This window comes from Protomyctophum bolini, assembly GCF_963924005.1.
Source record: "Protomyctophum bolini genome assembly, chromosome: 2".
Taxonomy (NCBI): Eukaryota; Metazoa; Chordata; class Actinopteri; order Myctophiformes; family Myctophidae; genus Protomyctophum; species Protomyctophum bolini.
This window is the reverse complement of record NC_137863.1, coordinates 17,204,355-17,219,266: the sequence shown is the minus strand read 5'-3', so window position 1 is coordinate 17,219,266 and position 14,912 is coordinate 17,204,355. Positions and strand designations below refer to the sequence as shown.

At 44.8% G+C, this 14,912-nt stretch overlaps 1 protein-coding gene across 1 annotated transcript in view; it reads left to right on the top strand.

Annotated features, from left to right (window-relative positions):
• Positions 1-14,912, top strand: part of tafa1b (TAFA chemokine like family member 1b) — a gene marked incomplete at its 3' end in the record, with an annotated part of 151,432 nt that overhangs the window by 118,370 nt on the left and 18,150 nt on the right. The window contains exon 3 of the mRNA XM_080776321.1: positions 12,268-12,408. Within this exon, the coding sequence (XP_080632447.1) occupies positions 12,268-12,408 (141 nt within the window). The remainder of the gene's footprint in view (positions 1-12,267; positions 12,409-14,912) is intronic.

The window sequence follows — 14,912 nt, the reverse complement described above, 5'->3', positions numbered from 1 at the left end:
ATGTAACTTGATTCTACGTGGACACTGGTGCATTATGCATATTGGATAATAAGATGTGTGTAATTTGGGTAAATCCCACAAGGAAATATAAATTGCATGAGACAAATATTTCCTTTTTATATAATGCACATATATGAACCTGAATATGGCATAATATATGCAGCATAGGCAATATTCTGCATTACTTGCCATATATTGGCATAATATGTTAATATGTTTAAAATAAAACCATAGCACCACCATTAGACTTTTCATGTCGCACACCCCCTAGAAGGCGCTCGCGCACCACAAAGGGTGCACGCACCACAGTTTGGGAACCACTGACTGTCATAGACGCTCACAAAGCCGAATTTGCACCACAGTGGAATCAAAAAACTTTCTTTCTTTCAGCGAGAGCTTCCCTGTTCATGCCGCTTTCCAGGGCTCACGGCGTCCAATGTCTTTCTTCCTATAGGAATGTCATTTTGTGAAGGCTGCTCTGTGACTGCCTTCAAAACGGCCGCTTGGTGATTTTGAATGGACAATTTAGGCCCCCCGTTTCATCACCACCGCGAGCAGTGACCTGTGTCATAATGGACATTGGATGGAGGTCAGGCTCCATCACTGTACTGCCGGGGCCACTCATAAGGAGCCACATGTGCACACTTTTACAGTGAAGCGTGGTTATGAATCCCACCACAGCTCTAGGATAGACCCGTCTGATTGGATCCTGGGCAGGCATAGCGTTTCTGAGGTTATATGGTTAAGGTTACTGTAGGTTTAGGTTTAGGCATAGTTTTACTGAGGTTAGGTTTAGAGTTTGGTTTAAGGCATAGTTTTACTGAGGTTAGGTTTAGAGTTTGGTTTAACTGAGGTTAAGTTTAGGGTTTGGTTTAGGCATAGTTTTACTGAGGTTAGGTTTAGGCATAGTTTTACTGAGGTTAGGGTTTGGTTTAGGCATAGTTTTACTGAGGTTAGGGTTTGGTTTAGGCATAGTTTTACTGAGGTTAGGTTTAGGGTTTGGTTTAGGCATAGTTTTACTGAGGTTAGGGTTAGGTTTAGGCATAGTTTTACTGATGTTAGGGTTAGGCATAGTTGCAAAAACGAGAACCGTTAATCACAGCGACTACTGGCCAATCACAGCGGCGTTTGCCTAGAACTGCGGTGGGGTCCATAATATGCCCCAGTGAAGCCAAGAACAAGCATGTGGTCGCTAAAACTTCCATGTTAGATCTTTTGTTTCCGGAGGAGGCCCCTCAAAATTATATGAATTTGGCCGCAGACCCCCCATGTTTTATTTTGAACATGTTTTGTGCCAGGGAATTTATACTGCATTTGCTTTGCTTTATATAACCCTGCTTTTATGGAAATGGAACAAACAGGATACAAAACTGAATGGAACAAACGAACGAAACGCACGCACGCACGAACACGCGCACGTTTAAAAGAATATTCAACAAAGTTTTGCATGTACCTGACAGAAGTACAAGTAGGCCATATGCTGCATATATTTGCCATATTCATTTCACTTTGTCCATTTGTCGGAAAATAGTCTCTAAGTCTAAGCCAGGCCCCTCTCTTCCTCAATCTTTGAATGCTCCAGAGACCATCTGTAATTTAGCCCGTACAAATTTGAGAAGAGGGAAGCTGTCATTTGTCATTGTCGACTGTTTTGAGAGACTATCTGTAAACTAACTTTACGAGAACTTTTTAATGCATTTTCTGCAGAGGATTTCTTTCTTCCTTCTCCTTCTTTAATCTCCCGGTGATTAGTTTTCATCTCTGGTCTATGCAGGTAATAAAAGTAAGAATTGACATTTAACACATTTTGGGCGGGAACCCCTTTTGGTGTTAGCATGCTTTAGCTATTGAAAAATAGCAGATCTACAAGCTCATAGCACGCCACCGAGTATAGCGCGCTACGAGCTTGTAGGTCTGCTATTTTTTTTAAACCGAAGAACGACTGACATAGAAACATAGCTTTTCAGAAAACTGTCATTTTAGAATCTGATCTCAGGTCAAAATGGGTTAAGCCCTAATGATTGTCAACAGGCTCAGGCACCTATAGCGCCCCTCTCTTTAGCCCCGACTGCAGCCCTATACTGTGGCGGGCCTCCATGACAGGAGTGTTATAAACCAGGGTATTATACCGAGGCCGCCTTAATCGGGTTTGTCACGGCATGCTCCCTCCGGACCGGGGTAATTTCATGGTGCTGAACTGGTATTGATGGGGCCCTGGGTAAATGAGGCACGCAGCAATCGTTAACTTTAATAACCATAAAGATGTGGCCATCACGGTCATGCAGGCCTACAGGTTGGAGGAAACCCATACAGGTGATTAAGAATCGACCAGGGTCTGGCCTGGCCACAGGGCCACGCCCCCCTATACACGTCCCATTCAGAGAGCGTTCAAGGTGTCAAGACTGTAGCCACAAATATTGCAGTTGGTACATAATATTTTCTTTTCCTTTGCTCTGCGTTCACGTGCAGCATGTGTCAGCATTTCCCGAGGCAGACAATGCCCACTTTTAACGACATGCAGCCTGTAGCCTAAATAGTATACCTTTCCCAATTGTGGGTCGCGGCCCGATTTTTGTGTGTGGCAAAATAGGCGAACATACAGGGACAAATAGCAGATCTACAAGCTTACAACGATCAGATATTTCCAGCAAAGACAAATTTCCTGCAAAGATATTTGGAAAGGGGACAACGCCAAGTGGGGAACACAGAGTGTACAACAAAGTATACGGTTTAAGTGGTTAGAAGCTTGAAGAATGTTCTCTAGTTTTCCCCCACATTTTTCTTTTTAGTTTTATCATTCAGCACGCCAAACTGTGATACGGTGCCTGCTTTCTTCATAGTAGAAGGAGCAGCTGTTCTCAGTATTCTACAAAAGAGCCATACCAGCAGAGAGAGAGCATGGTTGATTCATGTGACTCCAGTGTAGCTGGGTCAGTAGTTCCTGCCAATCACTCTGAGCTCTGGGGAAGTCTTCCTTCCACACTCCCTGTGCTCTCCATCTACGCCCCAGCTCTTCTCAGTGGTCTAAAAGTAACTAAGTAACTTATAAGCACAATTTTTATGATTTTTTTCTCTCTGCATGTATTTACAATTTTCAATACTTTTACCCCATACATCTGAGAGGAAAACTTTAGTTACTATAGTTAAAGGAGCATTCAGTGATTTGGGTGATTTGGGGGAAAAACCCGGTCCGCCCCGGTAACAAGATGTGCACATGCATGCTCTTTCGCTCCCCCCCCCCCTATAGTAGGTACCACTGCAGGTATACTTTTGTATACAGTCATCATCATCTGTTCATACAGTACATTACAATGTGTGCTTGTCACACAATCCCAAGGCACACCATTTGGGAAGCGCTGCTGGTGATGCTGCCTCATGTGGGACAGCTCCATCCTGGCCAGGGAGGGTCGTTGGGAAGTTAGCCTGAAGCCTGCTCCACAATGTGGTGGCGGCCCTGAGGTGCAATACATCGCAACGACGTGACAGCACGTCAACACAACTACAGCCTTAAATTCTGATACACAGATGATATAAGCCAAACAGAGACGGGGTCTTTTTTTTATATATATATTGAAGAATGATGTACAATATCCGCCGTGCCTCGTGAGATGAATGGCTGCCTTCGTTGTTCATATAGCACTGGCGGGCGCCAGCTGCCTCGCAGAGGCATGGTGGCGAGGCGAGAGGCCACTGGCTGTGGCTGAAGAAGCCCTGGTGCATTATTCACCGTCAGGGCTCGGCTTGGGTGATATAAACTGCAAAAATGTAGAGAGGAAGTCTTAAGTGTTTTTCTATGTTCCTTCCTATACCGGCAAACGACGATCTGTCGCGTACACACCTCCCCGCGTGTGCCAACGCCTTCTTGCAAGTACACGTGCATATGTACGGACACCCCAGCCAGCTGCCGAATATGAAACACTTCGCTGTGTGTGCTGTAAGGCAACCCACACACAACGAATTATACACTATGCATGCATTCACACACACTTTTTTTTCCTTTCTCACGCCGTTCGCGCTGCACACATTCCCCCTTTATAGTACGGGAGGTGTGAGTCAGAGCATTAGCACTGCAAAGTGCCGTTGCAGGCCCTGTCAGCCGCGGCAGCCTGCCTTTTTTCCTCCAGGAAATAACCAGAATGTACCCAGTGACTTCTCGGGTTCCCGATGTCATCAAAAAGCAGCGGGCGGGCCGATGCTCATTTCATTTCGCATGCATATACGGTTATACGCCCGCTCACATTAAAATACTTTTCCTGGGAGAACATGTGATCACACAGTCAATTCTGGAAGGGAGGGACTGAGGGAATTTGTGGAGCAAATCAGGGCCTGCAAAATTTCTGATGAAATTATGGAGGCCGTATCAATGGCACAGGGCAACGACATCATGGGAAATGGTTCTGTGGCACTGCTCTAAAGTCTCCCTTTTGGGCTTATTTGGAGTCCATACACTGCAAAATTCTGTGTGAAATTAGATTAATTAGACCCTTAAGCCCGACAGTGTCACGATGGTGTCGTGCGCAGATAATAGCACGCCTACAAGTTCACCAATGTGTTGCGGATGCGTTGCGTTTGTACTAAACATCTAAAGAAATAAGGGTAATGTTCCTGAGGTTGCCCCTTGATGCTTAACCATTCACTGCCATTGATGTATGACATTCGACATGCGTCATTTGGTTTGTCAGTGTTTGTGATACAGGGCGCTCCTCCACCACCTGTGAGTGATCCTAGGACTTTCAAAGAAGAGTACACTCGGAAACGTATGATTTATTTTTCTAATTTAGATTGGCCAATTATTTTTACCCCCTTTTGCTCCCCAATTTAGTCATTATACCAATAACTTGGCACCGATGTTGTATCCTATACTGAATCACCTGCCACTGAGGCGCCCCACATCGTCATAGCGCAAAATATTATGTGCGTCTTGAAATGCTAAAACTCACTGACAAGGGCTGCAATAGGCTATGTAAAAACTCTAGCAGTTAGCTGATGAGCATCATTAAACATACATGTTACGGGACAGAGCTGGCCCGAACCCACTTTGATGACTTTGAATCTCGAAACAAATCATTAATAACAATATATCTCAACTCCAGTACGGGCTGATTAGCAGACCCGTGAAAATGAGCCCACTGTCACTAAGACGAACCGGGCCAAACGGAATAGAGTTGTTTTCCATTTCTGACGGATGTGACAGCTTTTCAGTCAAATGACATTTTAATCGTGCATACTGATGTGCGCCACAGTCATAAGAGAAGACATCTTCCATAATGCATGAGTCCACAGCACAAAGGTTTGGCTGAAAAACAATCCAGCTCAATCGACAATCTAGGGCTTAACTTTTGCAAGCTTTAACTCAACTCAAGGTAACTGTATTTAGTTTTGAAAGAGCAATGGGGAGCCCAGGATTGTCTCATTTTGTCTTTTCAACCACAGATAGTGCAGTGAAACTCAACACTCACTCCACACTTTATGTCTAAAAAGCTCAAAACGTAATGTTAGTCGTCTTTCCATTGTTGCGGTGGTCACTCAGAATAAGTATACTATACGTGTCGTATATTGACAATGTATGCAGGCTAGGCTACTCACTTAGAGTGGCTTTGATGGTGCACCTGCTGGCATAGCGCCCCGGGCACAGCCATAGCTGAGGTGTCACATTATTTAAGCAGAGCTTGACACTGATTGACATTGATTGCCTGCACCTGACAGGGAAAGGCTCCGTGGATTCGTCTATAGGCACTAAAGCCTGCAGGCAGTGTGTCGCGGGTTCGAATCCCAATCCAGACAACCTTTGCTGTGTGTCTCTCGCTCTCCCTCCCTCTCTCTCTCCCTCCCTCCCCCGTTTCCAGTCAATCTCCACTGGTACTACCAATAAAAGGCAGAAAAAGCAGTTGCTTTGATGTTCAGGACTTACACTGCGCAAAAAGCTTGGAATACGGATGTGTATATTACAGGAAACTCCTGTTAATCTTTCCAACAAACTCCCGTAAACTACAGAATTGTACCATCACACCTGTATATATCGTATATTAACTGTATATGCTGCTAAACTTGAGGTTTACGGGCAAAATACAGTTCCCGTAATTGCCCGTTAACTCCTCTTTTCACGCAGTGTAAAGAATCAATGCATGTGAATAAGTGGAGGCTTAGATTTGGAGAATCGTTTAACTTGCAGATAAGCCTCTCTATACTGTTTGAATCCACTCTCTTCTACACATCACACATACTGTAGCATTATATTATTTTCAGCAGTGTTGTAGTTCACACTTTATTTTAATCAAGCTGATCTGAGATATTCTATACACATCTTTCTTGCTATTGAAATATTTCCACAATCTGGCTAACGTTTTTGTTCACAAGCTTGAGTTAATGCTCAAATTCCATTACTTGCAAACGGATATTTTCAGTTTGCATTCTTTAGAGGTATGGGATGAAAGCGGGCATCATGCAGAAGTGAATTCTGATCTGTAGTGTAAAGAGTGGATGATAGGACATCATCATTTTCTCTAGTACACTGTACAATTTTGAGTACTTCTAATTCACAGGCAATGGACAACATAACCTGACTTCAGAATTCCCACTGGAGACATAAATTGCCAATTAGAAGTATGGCGGTATACCCTGACTGTAGTGGATGGCTGCCAGTTACACAGACTCTGAAAAACAGACCCCACAGCAGGAGGACGGGTATACGCAGAGATGAAGGTAGCCTGCCGTTCCTCTGCCTCGTCTGCCTGTCTGGCGAGAGCAAAACAGGCACTCTAGCATACAAGCAGAAATGGCTCATTTTCACCTGAGTGCACACTGATTAAGTTGTTGCCATGAAGAGGAAGTCCTTGAGAGGTTTCTCCTACTTCTTGCCGCGTGCCTTGGCCATACCACACTTATGTCTTACTTACTCACAGATGGAAGTGGGAGAGGGGAGAGGTAGAGAGAGAGAGACAGGGAGAGTGACAGCGTTGCCTGGCAGAAGGTGAGCCGATGATTAGCCATCATGGCTTCTCTGCATAGATTACGGTGGTTAATGTGGAAAACGGGGCCAAGGTGTAGGGAAGCAGTCTGTTATCTTCGGCACACAAGGCCCTTGCATTTGACTCTGTGTGTTTTCCCCCCACGTGCAGTGGAACCAGAATGCGCCGTTCTTTGTCACTCATGTGAAACATAACAAAAAAGGGGGTAAAAGTGTCTGCTTCCCCTGCTGTGATCCAAGAGTCTTCTTCATGCTGCAGAATGAACCACTGTCACGTCACTGTCACTGTGACCTTGGATTTGTGTGTGGCGGTTAATGCACCCGGCAAGTGTTATATGGTGTGCTTGTTGGTTGCTGATGCTATATAAGTGGACGTCTGCCCAGGTTTTCAAGCATGGCTGTGCAATCTGAATGCACCGCCACCACTCCCTACTCCACTACATTACAGTGAACTCATGGGCAGTTAATGATCTCATTGCTGCCTGTCGCACAATTAAAACATGCCAGATAAACATTTTCTTGCATGACTGCTGCACGATTTGCCATAGTGACCATCGGTTGTACAATATTTTTCACGATGCGTTGTGGGATGAAATTAGTACACTATTTAGGTTAAAATAATTATCAATATACATCGCAAACACAATTACAAAATGGCGTAATCACTTTATAGTGAGTGGTTGCCTGATTTTGGATACAGCCTGTGACTACAAATCTGCGCGTCTCAAACATCCAGTGCTTCCCATTCAACTCAAGCCAGTTGCCTGTATCTGTCTCCCCAATCTGGTGACCCCTTCCCTCATTAGTGGCTTTTATAATTGGCCGTTGGGCTAAGTTGGAAACAATGAAGCATCGATTTCCTCAAACATAATCACCTCATCCAGTCGTCTAATGGCCGCTGTCACCGTGGGCCGCGAGGAGAAAAATGAGCAGTCGTCGGGACCATCGATGCCCTTCACCCCCTCTCACCGAACGGCTAGAGAGCACAGCCACCCACTCCATCTTCACGGGTTGGTTTAACCCCTTTAGCTGGATGACAGGTGGCAAGTGCTCCATCTATCAGGCCTGCAGTCATATTGCTGCTCTTTATTGTCACGGACTATTATCAGAGCACACACAAAGACACACCTTTTACCAGCTCGACACGGTGTGGCGCTCAACTCGGAGTAATATAAATAAGCGCGCGCACGCACGCACGCACGCACACACACACACACACTCCGAGATCCGCACATACTCAGATGCAGAGGCACGGATAACGGACAAGCATTTACCCACGTCCTGAGCACCAATCTACCTGGATGGCATTATGTCTTGTCCAAGTGGCAATTTGTCCTGTAAGTGGCTCTCTGGTCGGGCTCAGTAGAGTCACAGGGACGCCGTTTATTCCACTCTCTCCTACAGAGAGCAGATGGTACGTTAGTGATCAGGCCTAATGTCCACCTGGCTGATGGCTAGACCATCAACCGCCAAATTCGGTGATTCTCAAACAGTTCAATTTCAAGGACCCCGGCATAAGGTTTAAATGTGGTACACATTAGGACCACGGACCCTCACAACTCTGACAGTGTGCCGAAAATTCATTCATTTTGCTGGGGACGTCCTGGAACCACCTCAAGGACTCCCCAGACCCCACTTTGAGAACCACTGGCCTAACTCACCTCAGGGTCATGCACTCACGCAGAGAAACAATAGCCTATAAGTCACCTCATGGCCCGCGCACACGCACGCACGTACACGCACACACACGCACACACACACACACACACACGGGCTGTCCCCTTAGGCTGTCCCCGGGGACAGCCCTTTTATAGTCGACTCTAGGATTGTCATTAGTCGACTATTAGTCTTTAGTCTTAGTTTACCATAATCACAGGGATCCGTAATCATATTATGTTTTCATCATATTCAAAATGAAACTCCATTCACTTTACTGCAGAGGAGAGGTGTGTCTGTGTCCAGCTGGTTGATGCTTGTTAATGTGTCAAGGAAGGCAAATGTGTTTCTGCAACTGTCAAATAGGTCTTCTACATGTATTCTATCTAATACAAATATATAATAACTCAGCATTTCACCATAGACATAATTTGGCTCTTGGGGAAAACTAACTGGGGAACCCTGCAACAGAGAATCATTCCATGTGGGCTGTGGGGGTGCTTAATGTCTGATTTAACATCCGCTTGCTTGGTTTCCCCGATAAATCATGATATATAACCAATATTTTGGGGTTAGTTAGTATAACAAATTATACCAATTTCTAAGTTGAATCATGCAACAAAAAAAAAGACATCGACTAAGAGATTGGTAGTTGACTAAGACTCATTCCAATCGATTATTCGACTAATCGAGGTCAGCCCTAACACCGCAGTCGCGATACATTTGTTGTTTGGATATTGCTTGTGTGATACACATTGGATAACTACATTCATGGTGGATCAATGAATGATTTATAGGATATGGATTACTGGGGGCAAAGATAGAGCAAAGAAAAAACTAGTTCAAGTACATTTGAATTGAGTTAAACCACATGAGATGTATGGAATGGGTCTCCAAAGAGGCCATTACAGCTGTTGAATCGCATCCTTTTATCCCGTGACCCGAGATCAAGGTGCGAACCCATCGAGAGATCCACGTACTCTCACAGTGGACTTGAAAGCATGTCTGCGGGCCGGGAAGCTGTCAGTAAAATATTCAACAAGGCCAAAGCATTGTGGGTGTTTTGGGGGGTTTTAGCACACTCAAGAGACTTCTCTCCACAGTTGTATGGTCTGGTGTTCTGCCTCGTTCCTGGCCGGAAATATCTAACAACACGCTTCAGGAGAAGTGACATTAATACTGCATGACAGCACAGTCCACCAGGACTGAAAATGTTTGCCTTTTAATCCCAGCTTGCCTTTGGTCGGGCTGCCGACGTTGATGAGAATAGGAGAAGAAAAGTGTTGCCAAACTCGTCCGGGCCCGCTGCGAGCTCGGCTCCGTAATTCATGACCGGGGCCATTTCAAACATTTACACAAAGCAAGCCAGAGAAACGCACACTGCTCTTTTGTCACCTCGACCGCAATAAATGGGACTTCACACCGCGGCGGGATATCGTCTTTGAAGTGGTGTCCGGCCACGAGGAATCAGAGTGCAAACATAACGGCGGTGTGTGGTGCTTCGTTATCTCGCACACTCTCCATCCTCGGAGGTGGGAGAGCATCTGGCTACCACCAATCTCCTCTCCTTCCCCATGTCCTGGGATGAGCTCCAGTTTAATTGTTGGACGCCAGTGTCTGTTGCCGTGGCTGTCAAGGGAAGATAAAGAGTTTTTCCCGGGGCTTGAGGAAAGGAGAGAGTGGTGATGGAGGGCCTCTCTCCTGCAGCTCTGCTGGCTGCATTAGCCCCACGCTTTATAATTGTGTGAAGGGGGCACTTCCAGTGGCTCCCTCATTACTCACTGGCACCACCAGGTCCCTGGCAGCCAGACATGCCCTGCCCCTCCTCCCTCCTCTCCTCTCTCTCTCTCCATCTAGGTTTCTGTTTTAGGAGGTTCCTCCCTCGGCTACATATGCACCCTCTCCTTCCCCATGGGCAGCCCTCCCTATTGTTATTTTGACCCAGTACTGCCGCTGGAATGTTTTTTTTTGTTTTTTTCCCCCTCTCCTCTTCTCCTCAGCAAAAAAAAGAAAGGACAGAAAAAGGATTCTGACATCCTCCTTTGTCAGAGTGGGACCTATTGTGCAGCATTCACATATGACGGATGTCATGTGCTGTGTGCACGCGAGCCACATGAGAGCCGAGGGGTCCATCATGTATGGTGTGAGACTGCATGTGATCTGGTTGGGTAATGAGGCTGGTCTGAGGATATCAGTAATTACCACAATTGACACAAGGCCTTCTGCGGTGAGGCGCCGGAGAAGTGGTTGACACTAATGTGTCATATATATTTTAGTCATCTGAAATCTGAGTTTTAGTTTTAGTCGACTAAACTATATTTTGGCGGGCCTCGATGCCATCGTAATGCCTGATTTTACATTTGGTTGCATGCTGAAAATAGCCGATCTACAAGCTCACAACGTGTCACAGTGCACGGTGCTTGCAGATCGGCTATTTTCAGAGCACAAAGGAGTTTTGCTGGATCTCTTCTCCACTAGTCCCTCACGAACAGTCGTGCTCTCTCCTCAGCGTCATCAGCGCTCATAGTATAGGTGGGGTTAGCCTTTCTGTGTGTGTAGGTACCCTCACAATAAACACACAGTAATCCTCTATACTGTCTCTATACTGCCTCCCACTGGTCACCTGATGGAGGGGAAAGGAAATGGTTGGAATAACATGTTCCTTCCATGCGCTACATCCTACCGGGGAAAGTCCACCCTGTCAGTTGATGAGAAGCGGTGTGCTCACTCCTCAACTATTGAAGGAAGCATGAGCTCAGTTCGGGGCCCTCCCCAGGTTGGCAGAGGGAGAGTAGCGCTCATGAGGATTACACCTTATATGGGCAATTTCATTGTATTGCTGTACCACTGTTGAATAACATGAACCTATATATGGTTGATCTGCATCACAGGCTGAGGGACATCATTTAGCATTTCAGAACGAGGGGCAATTAAAGGGAATAATTGAGATCCCCACAGAGATAATTTGCTACACCGTCACCTAGGCTATAAGTGGCCAGGAGTGGCCAATTATTGTTTGTATTGTATGGATGTGTCTTATTTGAGGTGCCTCGATTTTCCACAGTTAGAGACATTATACAATGAAGGGGAAAATAATATGTAACTTGGGCCCAGACGGTTAGCTCAACCGTCCAGGCACCTATAGGCTGCCTGACGGCCTTTTCCGCGTGACACTCCCCATCTTTCTCTCCCTTTCCTGTCATACATATAACTTTTTTTCTTATTTTGTCAGATCAGAGATATAATTCTCATTCCATTATCCTTAGACGTTTTTCAGCCCAAGGACCACTTAGCTGATGAAGCACAAGTGCCACACAGTAAACATATGTGTGGCAGAATAAACCTTTTCATAGTATTCATAGACAGTTGGATTCATGCTAATATGTATTTAATCAAGTGTACCGTTGGCTTTTTTCCCCCTCAACTCTGTCAACTGCCAATCTAAAGATCACAGCACGAGGCGTTGTGAGCTTGTAGATTGGTTATTTATTTATCAGCTATAATGTTCCCTATCACACAGATTTGGCAGACCCCAGTAACTCTGAGGACCCCCTAGGGTTGAACCGCTGGTCTGGTCAATCAATATTTGCTACCAATTAACCCACTAACCACACCTGTCTGTCTGTCTGTCTGTCTGTCTGCAGAGGGGGGAACGTGTGAGGTGATTGCTGCCCACCGGTGTTGTAACAAGAACCGCATTGAGGAGCGCTCGCAGACCGTCAAGTGCTCCTGTTTACCAGGGAAAGTGGCCGGGACGACACGCAACAAACCCTCCTGTGTGGACGGTAAAGACATGCCTAAAACACGTCATGGAATTGTGCTCTTCATCCGAGGTTTAGGCTCGTTTGAGAAAACAATTCAACAAATCTCTTCTACTTAAAAGGAGAGTTTCGCACAAGCTGTTTTCTTACCGTATATGAAGACACGTATCCATTTGTTATTGAAAAAATATATATACCATACCAAATTATATTAAAAATATATATACCATACCAAATTATATTAAAAATATATATACCATACCAAATTATATTAAAAATATATATACCATACCAAATTAGCGGATTTTACCGTCCGGGTGGATCAACCACTAGAAGTCTTATTCAATCGCGCAATTAGTTTGAGTTTTTCTTTACATCTGTTCTAGATGATATGACAGGTTGGTCCATGCAGTGTTGTTGTTCTAGATGATATGACAGGTTGGTCCATGCAGTGTTGTTGTTCTAGATGATATGACAGGTTGGTCCATGCAGTGTTGTTGTTCTAGATGATATGACAGGTTGGTCCATGCAGTGTTGTTGTTCTAGATGATATGACAGGTTGGTCCATGCAGTGTTGTTGCTGCACTCTCTCCCGTTCTACGTGTGCTGGCCCCGCTTTTCTTAAAGGACCAGCGCCCTACATGTATATGTTTTTTCTTTTCTTTTCAGAAGAATCAACATGATTTTGTAAAATAACGGTTAGGAAGAAATTCCCCTTTAAAGGAAGAGCTGAACTAATGGTGAGCCAAGCCATATCAGTATAATATAGTGTATAGGATTCTTTCCTCCTCTTGTTATAAAAGTACTGAATCCAAACTCCAAAAAGGGACATACAAAGTCGGAGAATAACGTTTTAAGTTTCTGCTGTAATTAAAGGAGCATTCCCCTAATCCCCCGGCCCCATCGTTAGCTCAATGGCTATAAGCTGACAGTTTCTGATTGGTCCCAAGTCCAACCAGCAAGCTCCTTCCGCATAGTTGCTTATGCTGAGTTTGCGAAGCATGAGAAAAATATTCAGTTTTGAGAGAAAAAAAACAACAACAACGTTATGCCAAGTCACTACAGCGCACACGATATGTTCTTTTTTTTACTACTAGACCAAGTTTAAATAAGAATGTAATACAAAATAGCATTACACAACCCGAGAGATGGTTCCAGCATATTACAGATTGCGTGCTTGTTTTGTTTTTTTCAAACATTCAGCTGATAGCAAATTATTTGCTTCTCTGGATATCATGCACGGCACAATGAAAAAGTCAAAGACATGGAAATTAGCAATTCCAAATGCAATCCCACACATTAAATGAGGTTTCAAGCCCTTGCCTCCCTCCATGATAGTGTCTGTGTGGTACATGTGATGACAATGTTTTATGGTTTAAAGGTGTGTGTGTTAAAAAGGCACAGGGCAATGGAGGGCTTCTCCAGTGTCAGTGAGGGAACACTGTGTATATATTTTCTTTCCCACACATTTTGTGCTTAATTGGAGGTGCGCTCCATACAGGCCGCTCAACATGTCATTCACATTTGGGGTTGATTTTATGTTGCGTTCATGTTGCGTTCCCCTCACACTAATTAAATGAGCCAATAAGGTCCGTAGTTCCCTTTCCCAGAAGTTAGCAGCTATAGGCCCCGTTTCCAGTTCTGGCTGTTTACAAACAATGCAGGCAATGCAAATGTCACTGTACTGAAATTAAAGTGATCTGTTGAAGATGCGTGAAGATTCAAATGACTCCCCAACTGTTATTGTTTAGCCTCGACAGCATGCCTGCTGTGTGTAAATGCCAAATCAATAAGATGGAGATCTGATTTAATTTCAGGCTTCCTGAATGCTTGGTTCCCTGGAGTCCTTTACAAGAGGGCTTACATTTCTTCAGCGACTCTAATTCATATAGTGCAGTGGCTCTTGTCACAGTGTCTGACAAGTTGCTCCCACTCACTTAACCAGGTCGTTGATGTGGTCGAGGGCTGCTGTCGTTCTCTTGTCCGACCTAAACCGTGACGGAACAAGTAGCCAATATATTAAGAAATAGTAAGACCACCGTTTCCTCACTCGAGCACCATCATAGAAACTCCTCTGGCCAGAAGATGCTTATCTCTTTGAACGGGGCATCTAAAGTTATGGCATACATAGATCATTTAGATTTTATGTTCAGGGAATTTGGTGAATTGTATACAGTATGTTTAAATTAGTTCCAAAGGACATTGTTTTTAATATGTTTTAGGGGCCTTTAATGGAACAGGGAGAGAGAGAGAGAAACCAGGAATGACATGCAGCAAAGGTCATCAGGATTGGGACTCGAACTCACGGCATGCTGTCAGGCTGCAATAGGGCCTATGTCATGTGGTATGCATCTGGACCGCTATAGGCCAGCGGGCGCCCCCCAAAGGACATTGTTATCCAAACATAATGTACAAGTCTATGATTGGTTGCTTTTCTTAATGATAGCCCCTGCCAGACAAAGGTTTATTGATTGGCCAGGTTTTTCTGACAGCAGGTGCCACTGTAGCTCTTTAGCGCCTCGAGTTCC